This window comes from Nomascus leucogenys, chromosome 22a, assembly GCF_006542625.1.
Source record: "Nomascus leucogenys isolate Asia chromosome 22a, Asia_NLE_v1, whole genome shotgun sequence".
NCBI lineage: Eukaryota > Metazoa > Chordata > Mammalia > Primates > Hylobatidae > Nomascus > Nomascus leucogenys.
This window is the reverse complement of record NC_044402.1, coordinates 130,985,297-130,998,224: the sequence shown is the minus strand read 5'-3', so window position 1 is coordinate 130,998,224 and position 12,928 is coordinate 130,985,297. Positions and strand designations below refer to the sequence as shown.

The 12,928-nt window shown below is 37.1% G+C and overlaps 1 protein-coding gene across 2 annotated transcripts in view; it reads right to left on the bottom strand.

Annotated features, from left to right (window-relative positions):
* SP140L (SP140 nuclear body protein like) overlaps positions 1-12,928 on the bottom strand; it is a 60,729-nt gene that overhangs the window by 25,887 nt on the left and 21,914 nt on the right. For both annotated transcript variants that reach the window (XM_030802386.1, XM_030802387.1), the window contains exons 6-7: positions 7,022-7,132; positions 6,340-6,393 (exon numbers count right to left, since the gene is read on the bottom strand). In XM_030802386.1, coding sequence (XP_030658246.1) covers positions 6,340-6,393; positions 7,022-7,132 — 165 coding nt within the window. The remainder of the gene's footprint in view (positions 1-6,339; positions 6,394-7,021; positions 7,133-12,928) is intronic.

Below are 12,928 nucleotides of genomic sequence, written 5' to 3'. Positions count from 1 at the left end.
AAAAGTCAAGTAGTAGACCTAAACATATATGGCCAACTGACTTTCAACAAGGATGTCAAAGTAACTAATTCAATGCAGAAAGTAACTAATTTTTTTCAACAAATTATGCTGGAATGATTGAATATCCATATGCAAAAAAAGAAAAGAAATCAATCTTTAGCCCAAACTATATGCAAAAACTAACTCAAAATGGGTTATAGATCTAAATAAGTGCTAACACCAAAAACTTGAAGAAAACATAGGTTCTAGAGTTAGGAAAAGATTCCTTAAATAGAACCTCAAAATCACAGATTATAAACGAAAAAATGGTAAATGTAGACTTTATAAAAAAATTAAAGTTTTACTAACACTATCAAGTATTGGTGAGTATGTGGAGCAATGAGAAGCTTCACACATTACTGGTGGGAATGCAAGAGGGCATAATCATTTTGAAAAACATTTTGGCAGAGTCTTAAAATACTGAACATATATGTATGTTCATATGACCCAATAGCACCACTCCTGGGCATTCACCCCCCAAAATAAAACATGCCCAACCCAAAGATTTGTGTTCAGATGTTCCTATCAGCTTTATTTGTAATAGCTGAAACTGGAAACACCTCAATGCCTATCAACAGGTGAATAAACTATCTGTAATGTATTCATATAAAGAAATACTTCTCAGCGATGAAAAATAGAGTAACTATGAACACACACAATAACATGGATGTATCTCAAAAGCATTATGTTAAGTGACAGGGGCTAAACATAAGTAAATTCAATACTGTATGAATTCATTTATATGAAACTCCAGAAAAGACAAAACTAGAGTGATGTAAACAGATCAGCATTTAAAAAAAACAACCTGGGTCGGTGAGTTGTACATGCCTGTATTCCCATTTACTCTGGAATCTGAGGCATGAGGATCACTTGAGCCCAGGAGTTTGAGGCCATCCTGGACAACGTAGTGAGGCCTCATTTCTTAAAAAACAAATGAACAGAAAACAGATCAGCTGTCGTCAAGAATCAGAGAGAGCTGAGAAGAACACAAGTGGACTTTGGGGTGATGGAAATGATACATGTCATGATTGTGGAGGTATTTATATAACTGCACACATTTGTTAAAACAAATTCAGTTATACCTTAAGGTGATGAATTTGTTTTATATATAGCTCTATAAAGCAGATAATAAAAATGAAAATGTGGAACATTTACATAAAGAAAATCCTATTGTTGGTGCCCTTATCAAAGATTACTTGAACATGCATTCATGAGTTTATTTCTGGGTTCCCTATTCTATTCCATTGGTTTATGTGTGTTTTTATGCCAGCACTGTTTTGATTACTCTTGCTTTGTAATATAGTTTAAAATCATACAGTGTGATGCCTCCAGCTTTGTTCTTTTTTTTCAAGATTACATTTACTATTTGGGTCTTTTATGGTTCTATACAAATTTTAGGATTCCTTTTTCCTATTTCTGTGAAAAACGTCATTGAAATTTTGATAGAGATTTCATTGACTATCCAGATCACTTTTGGTGGTATGGACATTTTAATAATATTCTTCCAGTTTATGAACAGGAGATGTCTTTCCATTTATTTGCATCCTTTTCAATTTCTTTCATCAGTGTCATAGTTGTCAGTGTGCAAATATTTCACCTGTGGTTAAATTTGTTCCCATTTTATTCTTTTTGTTGCTATTGTAAATGAGATTGTTTTCTTAATTTCTTTTTGGATAGTTCATTGTTAGTGCATAAAAACAAAACTGATCTTTAAATCTTGCAACTTTACTGAATTCATTTATTAGTTCCAACAGTTTTTTGGTGGAGTCTATAGGGTTTTCTACGTAGAAGATAATGTCACCTGGAAACAGACACATTTTAACTTCTTTTTTTTTTTTATTATACTTTAGGTTTTAGGGTACATGTGCACAATGTGCAGGTTTGTTACTTATGTATCCATGTGCCGTGTTGATTTCCTGCACCATTAACTCGTCATTTAGCATTAGGTATATCTCCTAATTTTAACTTCTTTCCAATTTGGATGACTTTTTTTTCTTGCCTAATTGCTCTGACTAGGACTTCCAGCAGTGTGATAAATACAAATGTCAAGAAGGGGCACTTAATCTTGACAAGGGTGCCAAGAATATAATGGAGAAAAGATAGCCTCTTCAATAAATGGTGCTAAGAAAACTGAATATCCACAAGCAAAATAATGAAATTAGATATTTGGCTTACATCATATACAACAATTAACTCCAAATAGATTAAAGACTTAAACGTCACACCTGAAACCATAAAATTCAAAGAAGAAAACAGGGAAAAAGCTCCTCGATGTTGGTCTGGGCAATTATTTTTTAGATGAGACACCAGAAACACAGGCAACAAAAGCAGAAATAAGCAAATGGAACTACATCAAACTAAAAGATTTGTACAGCAAAGGAAATAATTTTAAAAATGAAAAGGCAACCTATGGAATAGGAGAAAATATTTGCAAACCATGTACTTGATAAGGGTTACTGCCCAGAATATATAAGGAACTCACATAACTCAATAGCAAAAAAACCAAACCAAACCATGTCATAACCTGATTTAAAAACGGGCAAAGGATCTGAATAAACGTTTTCCCAAAGAAGACACATAAATAGCCAATGGATTATAAAAAAGCACTCAATATCACTCACCATCCATGAGAGAAATGTAACTCAAAACTATAATGAAATATCACCTCACACCTATTAGGATAGCTATTATCAAAAAGGCAAGAGATAATAAGCATAGGCGAGGGTGTGGAGAAAAGGAACTCCTGTATGCTGTAAGTGGGAATGTAAATTGATACAGCCATTGTGGAAAAGAGTATGGAGGTTCCTCAAAAAATTAAAAATAGAAAAACATACCATTTGGAAATCTAATTTTGGGGTATGTATCCAAAGGAAATGAAACCAAAGAAATATCTGCACCCCCATGTTCATTGCAGCATAATTCACAGTAGTTAAGACATAGAAACAACCTAAGTCTCCATCAACAGATGAATGGATAAGGAAATGTGATAAGACACAGATTTGTGTATATTGGAAAACATATATAAAATCATGTTTCAAATCATGAAGAAAAAAGTACTGGGGTTATATCTCTTAATTATCATCTCACATCATACACCAATAAATGAATTCTATGTGTGTTATAGATTTAAACATTAAAAAGTATTTCAAATATTCTATAAGCAAGTAAAAATGTTTTCAAATTATAAGGAGGGTAATATATTTGTAAATTGTACACAAAACCTGGAAACCATAAATGAAAAGACTGGCAGATTTGATCAGATAAAAATTTCAAACATCTTTGGGATAAAACATATAGGTATATCTTAGAAATATTGCACGTTTGGTTTCAGAACACTGCAATGAAGTGAATATTGCAATAAAGCAAGAAATTTTTTTGGTTTCCCAGTGCATATGAAAATTACGTTTACACTATACTGTAGTCTATTAAGTATGCAATAGTATTATGTCTTAAAAAGTCAATGGGCGTACCTTAATTAAAAATACTTTATAGCTCAAAAAATGCTCACAATCATTTGAGCCTTCAGCGAATCATAATTTCTTTGCTGGTAAAGGGTCTTGCCTGGGTGTGGATGGCTGCTGAATGATCATGGTGGTGGTTGATAAATGTTGAGGTGGCTGTGACAATTTCTTAAAATAAGACAGTAATGAAGTTTGCTGTGTTGATGGACTTCACGAAAGATTTCTCTGTAACATGTAAAGCTATTGATAGCATTTTACCACAGTAGATTCCCTCAAAACCTGCTGCTGCTTTATCAACTAATATATTCTAAATCCTTTGTTGTCATTTCAACAATGTTCACAGCATCTTTCCCAGGAGCAGATTCCATCTCAAGAAACCACTTTCTTTAATCATCCATAATAAACAACTCCTTATCCACTCAGTTTTATCATGAGATCACAGCAATTCAGTCACGTCATCAGGCTCCACGTCTTTTTTTTTTTTTTTTTGAGATGGAGTCTCACTCTATTGCCCAGGCTGGAGTGCAGTGGTGCAATCTCTGCTCAGTGCAACCTCCGCCTCCCGGGTTCAAGCGATTCTCCTGCCTCAGCCTCTTGACTAACTGTGACTACAAGCACAAGCCACCATGCCCAGCTAATTTTTGTATTTTTAGTAGAGACAGGGTTTCACCATATTGGCCAGGCTGGTGTTGAACTCCTGATGTCAGGTGATCTGCCTGCCTTGGCCTCCCAAAGTGCTGGGATTACAGGTGTGAACCACCGCAACCTCCACTTCTAATTCTAGTTTTCTTGATATATCCATCACATCTACAGTGACTTCCTCCACTGAAGTCTTAAACCCATCAAAGTCATCAATAAGGGTTGTAATCAACTTCTTCCAAATTCCTGCTAATGTTGATATTTTGACCTCCTCTCATGAATCATGAATGTTCTTAATCACATGTGAAATGGTGAATCCTTTCCAGAAGGTTTCCAACTGACTTTGCCCAGATTCATCAGAGGAATCACTATGTATAAAGACAGCTATAGCATTACAACATGTATTTCTTAAATATTAAGACTTGCTGGTTGAAATTACTCTTTGACTCATGGGCTTGCTGAATGGATGTTGTGTTAGCAGCCATGGAAATAGCATTAATCACCTGGTACACCTCCATCAGAGCTCCTGGATGACTACATGCACTGTCAATGAACAGTGATATTTTGAAAAGAGTCTTTTTTTCTGAGGAGTATGTCTCAATGGTGGGTTTAAAATATTCAGTAAACCATGCTGTAAACAGATGTGCTCTCATCTGGGCTTTATTCCAATTATAGAGCACAGGCAGAGTAGATTTAGAATAATTCTTAAGGGCCCTAGGACTTTCAGAATGGTAAATGAGCATTGGCTTCAAGAGAAAGTCACCTGCTCCATTAGCCTCTAACAAGAGACTCATCCCGTCCTGTAGAGCTTTGAAGCCAGGCATTGACTTCTCCTCTCTAGCTATGACAGTTCTAGATAGAATCTTCTTTCAATGGAAGGCTGTTTAGTCTACACTGTAAATCTGTTGTTTAGTGTTGCCAACTCTATCAATGACCTTAGCTAGAGCTTCTGGACAACCTGCTGTAGCTTCTACATCAGCATTTGCTGCTTCACCTTGCCCTTTAATGTTATGAAATAGCTTCTTTCCTTCAACCTCATGAACCAGCCTCTGTTACCTTCAGACTTTTCTTATGAAGCTTTCTACATCTCACAGCCTTCAGAGAAACGAAGAAAGTTAAGACCTTACTCTGGATTAGGCTTTGGCTTAAGGGAATGTTGTGGCTGATTTGATCTTTCATCCAGACCACTCAGACTTTCTCCACATTAGCAGTAAGCCTGTTCTGCTTTATCATTAAAGTGTTCACTGGAGTAGCCCTTTTAATTTCCTTCAAGAACTTTTCCTTCGCATTCATAACTTGGCCAATTATTTGCTGCAAGAGGCCTAGTTTTCAGCCTATCTCAACTTTTGACATAGCTTCCTCACTAAGCTTCATCATTTCTAGATTTTTATTTAAAGTGAGTACATGTGACTCTTTCTTTAACTTCAGCACTTAGAGGCCATTGTGGGGTTATTAACTGACTTAATTTCCATTTTTTCATCTAGGATTTTCCTATCACACTATTTAAAATTCTTCCAACCTCTTTCCACTGCCCAATCTCAAAGACACCCCAATACTTTCAGGAATATGTGATAGCCACACCCCACTGCCAAGTACTAAAATCTGTATTACTCTTAATTGCTGCCGTAACAAATTACCACAAATTTAGTGGTTTAAAACAACACAAATATATTAGCTTCCAGTTATGTCAGTGAGAAGTGTGACACGGGTCTTACTGCCTAAAGTCAAGGTGTAGGCCTTCATTCCTTTCTGGGGGCTGGAAAGGACAAACTATTTCCTTGTTTTTTCAGCTTCTAGAGGTCACCCACATTCCCTGGTTCCCTCTTCCATCTTCAAAGCCTGCAACATTACATATTTCTGATGATTCTTCCATAGTCACATTTTCCTTTCTCCACAGCCAGGAAAAGTTCTCCACTCTTTAAAGCCTACAAGATTAGATGGGGCCCATCACATAACCCAGGATCATCTCCCCATTTCAAGGTCTCTAACTTAATTGTATCTGTAAAGTCCCGTTTGCCATGTAAGATAGCAGATTACAAGTCCAGGGATTAGGAGGTGGACATTTTTTGGGGTGGCCATCATTCTGTCTACCACAGTATTGCAAATAATAACAGAAATAATAACAATGACAAAAAGAAAACTCTGGCATTAAAAATGTATTTGTAACATCAAAAGCAAGTAAATTCTTATTTATTCTTACTTGTTTTCCTCTTGGGGTTTCCCAAAGTGGAGTTGTTTGCAATATCCACAGTATCTAGAAAATAACAAGTGGTGGTGAGGAAACAGAAATTAATAAATAAAAGTTATAGATTTTAGGACAATTCATACTATAGAAGGCTTGAGTTTATAAAGATGTTTGGATACTCATTCCTCTCTTTCTTCTAGAGGAACCAAAAACCCACTGAACTGAGAACTAGGAGTCTAGGATGGGCCCTGGGTCTTCTATCAAAAATACATGTTGGGCTAAGAGTAGACCTGCAGTCTTCCCCCCTGACAATTAAGTACCGGGATTAGTTGTCCTTTGGGTGAGGCCTTTCTTAGGTGTAGCAAAATGACACTATTATCTACTAGCAGAAGTTCACTGGGTTATCTTGGGTTCCATGGAATATTGAGTGTGACTTAACATATTAATGCAATAAACAGGATAACTGCCACTTTAAAGAGCACCATTCTATGACGTCACCCACATGTAATCAACAGAGCCCATCTTGATAAGTAAAACTTTATAATGATCTCTTGCCTCCCTGCAGTTCCCCACAGGCTTGGGTGAAGCAAATGCAGAGAACAGGATTCTGGGCAGATTGGAGCACCTCCCTCCACTCTTCCCAGGGTCTGTGGGGCCCACTGAGCCACCCCATCCCACAGCCCTCTGGCAGCCCTACCCATTTTGCCACATGCTTGGTCACTTTCCTTCTTTGCTTCTGGGCTTTCTGGCACTTCTTCTGAGAAACACATGACATAGGAGCACTTCTCATTTTCACATGCTGGTCGCTCTGCTCCGGGGGCAAAATTGTGATTTATGAACTTTTTAATTTGCCCCAATAACCCTTTTTTCTGCACCCTGGTTGCTGCCCTCTTCTCTAATTTTTCCTCCGAAATCTTCTTTCACTGCTCCTCCCTATATTTGACTCTTCCTTTAAGTCTCTCTTTTTGTCCTCTTTTGTCTCTTTTTCATTATCAGAACTCTGTTTCTGTTTTTAATATTTTTAAGTCATAATTACTTGGTACATCACATCATAGCAAGCTAGAAGCAAGCTCTTCTGATTCTCCTTCTTTGGTCATTTGGTAATTTTCTAGTTCACCAGATACTAATGAGAAACAAAAAAGTTATTTTATTTTTATTATTGTATTTTATTATCTTCCAGTTATGTCAGTGAGAAGTGTGACATGGGTCTCACTGCCTAAAGTCATTATGTTAGTAGGCCTTTATTCCTTTCTGGGGTCTGGAGAGGACAACCTATTTCCTTGTCTTTTCAGCTGCTAGAGGTCACACACATTCCTTGGGTGACCTCTAGACAGTGACCAGAGAAGAGTTCCCAGTGCTGTGATGCTGCACACTAATATTCTGAGCCAAGATGAAGTGCTCTCTGGAAAAAAATATACCCGCTCCAATAATCACACCTGACACATAACAGAGTCATGCTGTTCCCGTGTTTTGCACCTCCTTCTCCTTTTCTTTACTTTTACTTTTCTACTTGTAGTCCTGAGAGTAAAATAGAAAAAATTAAAAAGCTCTTATCATTCCAGAAAATACTAATGTTCTTTGAAAACAGTAAGAAGTGGCCGTGTGCAGTGGCTCACGCCTGTAATCCTAGCACTTTGGGAGGCTGAGGTGGGCGAATCACTAAGTCAGGAATTCAAGACCAGCCTGGCCAACACGGTGAAATGCTGTCTCTACTAAAAATACAAAAAGTATCTGGGCGTGGTGGCATGCGCCTGTAATTCCAGCTACTTGGGAGGCTGAGGCAGGAGAATCACTTGAACCCAGGAGGCAGAGGCTGCAGTGAGTGAGCCGAGATTGTGCCACTGCACTCCAGTCTGGGTGACAGAGAGAGACTCAGTCTCAAAAACAAGAAAACAAACAAACAAAAAGAAAGTAGTAAGAAGTAACTGTTTCAACTTGTTCTAATTGGCCATTGATTACTTATATCACTAACCACATTTCTGAGAGCTAGCCCATCAGTGGCAGTGCTACACATCTGAAGGCCAGCCAATCAGCAGCAGCCCCCTCCAGAAAGCCTGTGCTGATGGCTAAATGCTAAACTATTCATACACTCCTGTTTCTGAAAGTCTGTAGTGTCTGAACTATGTTTCCTAAAACTCTATATAAAATCAGCAGTTTCCTTATTTGTAGATACTCCAGCTGGTACACATGGTCTGAACCTCCAAGCTCACACTGAACCCAGGCTGAATCCTGAAGCCCCAGGCTCCAGGCCAGCCCTTACAGATGCAGTCTCCAGCCTGCCCCAGCACTACTTCAGCCTCAGTGAACCCAGACTACTACCAGTGGCTCTGGCCTTCAGTCTCATCCCAGTACCAAGCTGCCTCTCATGCACTGGTCTTCAGGCTCACTGAAGTGCCTGAAGAGGGCTGCACCAGTGGTGTAGATCCCTGCAGACTCTGGCTCAAGGCCTGCCCCAGCATAGACCTGCCCACTGATTATCCTAGGCACCTTCAGCAGCAAGCCTTTCTTTGGTCTATGCAAGATGTACTTCCTAGAATTTCTAAGTAGGGTGAAAGGCTTTCCCAAACAAAGCCAATCTACAAAGGCTGAAATAAGTCCTTACTTCCTTAAATGCACAGATATAAATGCAAGGTAATAAGAAATGTGAGAAACCAAAGAGACATAACACCATCAAAAGAACACAATAATCTCCTCATAGCTCACTCCAAAGCAAAGAAGATAACGAACTGCTTCACAAAGAATTTACAAGGATTGTTTTAAGGAATCTCAGCAAACTTCAAGAATATACCAAGAAACAATTCACTGAAATCAGGAAGACAATAAATGACCAAAATGAGAAATTTAGCAGAGATTGAAATTATTTTTAAAAAGAAACAAATTCTGGAGCTGAAAAATACAATGAATAAAATGAAAAAATGCAACAAAGAGCATCAATATCAGAATTGATCATGTAGAAGAAAGAATTTGAACTCAGACAGGTTGTCTGAAAATACAGCTAGAGAAGGAAAAAGAAAAAAGAATGAAAAGTAATAAGGAACACTTACAGGATTTATGAGACTGTGAAAAGAGCAAATATTTGAGTTGCAGAAATTCATAGAGGAGAAGAGAAAGACAAAGGGATAGAAAGATTATTTAAAGAGATAATAGCATAAAACTTTGCAAATCTGATGAAAAACATAAATCTTCATGTACTGGAAGGTCAAAAGATTCACTCTAAATAAGACTATACCAACATGAGCTGTCAAGATTCAAGAACTTAGAGAGGATCCTGAAAGCAGCAAGAGAACAGAAACAAATAACATATATGAGAGTTTCAATAAAGATAGCAATGAACTTTTTTGGCAAAAACCTTACACACCAGGTGACAGTGAAATGACATATTAAAGGTGCTGAAGAAAAAAACTGCCATCAAAATACTGTATTTGGCAAAGGTGTCCTTCAGAAATGAAGGAGAGATAAAGACTTTCCTAGGCAAACAAAAGCTAAGAAAGTTCATTACCACTAGACCTGCTTTACAAGAAATACTAATGGGAATTACTTAAGCTGAAAGAAGAAGATGCTAACTAATAAAATAAAAACAAAAGAAAATACAAAATTCACTGTTAAAATAAGTCCACAGTCAAAATACAGTATATGCTAATACTGTAATGGTGATGTGTAAACCACTTACATCTCTAGTATAAAAGTTAAAAGATAAAACTTAAAAATAATAATACCTACAATATATAAATTTTTGAGATGGAGTCTCTCTCTCTGTTGCCAGGCTGGAGTGCAGTGGTGTGATCTCGGCTCACAGCAACCTCCAACTCCCTGGTTCAAGCGATTCTCCTGCCTCAGCCTTCCCAGTAGCTGGGGTTACAGGCACGTGCCACCATGCCCAGCTAATTTTTGTATTTTTCATAGAGATGGTGTTTTACCATGTTGGCCAGGATGGCCTCGTGATCCACCCACCTTAACCTCCCAAAGTGCTGGGATTGCAGTCATGAGCCACCGCACCCAGCCTAGCTACAATAATTTGTTAAGGAACACACAATATAAAAAGATGTAAATCGTGATATAAAAAATGTAATATGAGACTAGGTGCAGTGGCTCACACCTGTAATTTCAGCACTTTGGGAAGCTGAGGTGGGAGGATCATCGAAGCCCAGGAGTTCAGGACCACTCTGGTCAACACAGTGATAAACTGTCTCTACAAATAATTTTTAAAATTAGCCAGGTGTGGTGGCACGCACCTGTGGTCCCAGCTACTTGGACGGCTGAGGCAGGAGGGTAGCCTAAGCCTAGGAGGTCAAGGCTACAGTGAGACATAATAATCCCCCTGCACTCCAGCCTGGGTGACAGAGTGAGACTCTGTCCCAAAAAAAAAAAAAAGGAAAAATAAAATAAAAATAAAATGAGAGGTTAAAGTACAGAGTTTTTGTACACTATCAGCTTAAAACAGCCTATTATAACTATAAGATATTTTTTGTAAGCTTCATGCTAACCACAAAGCAAAAACCTATAGCATTTACACAAAAGCTAAAGAGGAGTCAAAGCATACCACTAGAGGAAATCACTTAATCACAAATGAAGGAAGAGAGAAAGAAAGGAATAAAGAATCTACAAAGCAGTCTGGGCATGGTGGCTCACACCTGTAATCCTAGCACTTTGGGAGGCCGAGGCGGACAGATTGCCTCAGGAGTTCAAGACCAGCCTGGGTAACATGGTGAAACCCCATCTCTACTAAAATACAAAAAATTAGCCAGGCTTGGTGGCATGCGCCTGTAGTCCCAGCTACTCGGGAGGCTGAGGCAGGAGAATTGCTTGAATCCGGAGGGGAAGGTTGCAGTGAGCCAAGATCAAGCCACTGCAATCTAGCCTGGGTGACAGAGTGAGACTCCGTCTCCAAAAATAATAATAATAATAATAATAATCCACGAAACAGAAAACAATGAACAAAATGGTTGTAGTAGGTACTTACCTAGCAATAATTATGTTAAGTATAAATAGTTATATTATGTTAAGTATGGATTAAATTCTCCAATCAAAAGACGGAGTGGCTGAATGAATAATAATAAAAAAAAACCTCAAGTATCTATGGCCTATAAGACACTCACTTCACTTTTAAGGATACACATAGACTGAAAATGACAAGATAGAAGAGAATATTCCATGCAAATGCAAACCAAAGAAGAAAGGAGTAGCTATACTTATATCAGATGAGATAAATTCAAATTGAATACTAAAACAAGACAAAGAAGATCATTATATAATGATGAAGGAGTCAATTTGTTAAGATGACATAATAATTGCACACTAATATATATGCACCCAACATGTGAGCAACCAAATATATATTAAATAAATAGTAATAGATTTGTAGGTGAGACAGACTGTAATACAATAATAGTAAAAGACTTTAATACCCTACTTTCAGCACCGGATAGATCATTAAGACAGAAAATCCACAAAGACAAATAAAACGTAAACTATATTTTATACCAAATAGACCTAACAGCATTATAAAGAACATTCTCTTCTACAGGAGTGAAATATACATTCTTCTCACTTGTACATGGAACATTCTCCAAGATAAATCATACATTAGGCTACAAACTTGAAGTCATGAAGGTTGAAATTATATCAGATATCTTTTCTGACCACAATGATATAAAAGTAGAAATCAATAACAAGAAGAGTTTTTTAATTTTGTAAATACCTGGAAATTAAACACACTCTTGAGCAGCCAATAGGCCAATGAATAAATTAAAAGGAAATTTTAAAAAATATTGAGACAAATGAAAATGGAAACACAACATAACAAACTGATGGGATACAGCAAAGGCAGTTCAAAGAAGAGAAGTTTGTAGCAATAAACACCTACATCAAGAAAGAAGAAAGATCTCAAACAGCCTAATGTTACTCCTTCGGAAACTTCAGACAAAAAAGTAAAACTAAAACCAAGATTAGTAGAAAGAAGGAAATAATAAATATCAGATCAGAAATAAATGAGATAAAGACTAGAAAAACAATGAAAAGATAAACTAAACACAGTTGGCTTTTGAAAAGGTAAACAAAATTGACAAACATTTAGCTAGACTACGAAAAAAGAAAGAAGACTCAAATGAATAAAATCAGAAATAAAAGAGAAGACACTGCAACTCATACCACAGACATACAAAGGACCATAAGAGATTGCTATGAACAATTATACACCAAAGAATTGAATAACCTAGAAGAAATGGGTAAATTCCTAGACAGATACAACCTACCAACACAAATATAAAAATCTGAGCAGACCAATAATGAGTAAGGAGATGTAATCCAGAATTGAATACCACCCATCAAACAAAAACCCAGGACCAGATGGTTTCACTGCTGAATTCTACCAAACATTTAAATAATAAATACCAATACTTTTCAAACTCATCTAAAAAACTGAATAAGGAGACTACTTGTAGGCTCAGTCTATGAAGCCAACATTACCCTGATACCAAAGTAAGGCAAGGACGCTATAAGAAAAGAAAAGTACAGGCCAATATCCCTGATAAACATATATGATATCCCTGATAAACATATGTGAAAAATCCTCAACAAAATACTATCAAATCAAATTCAACAGCAC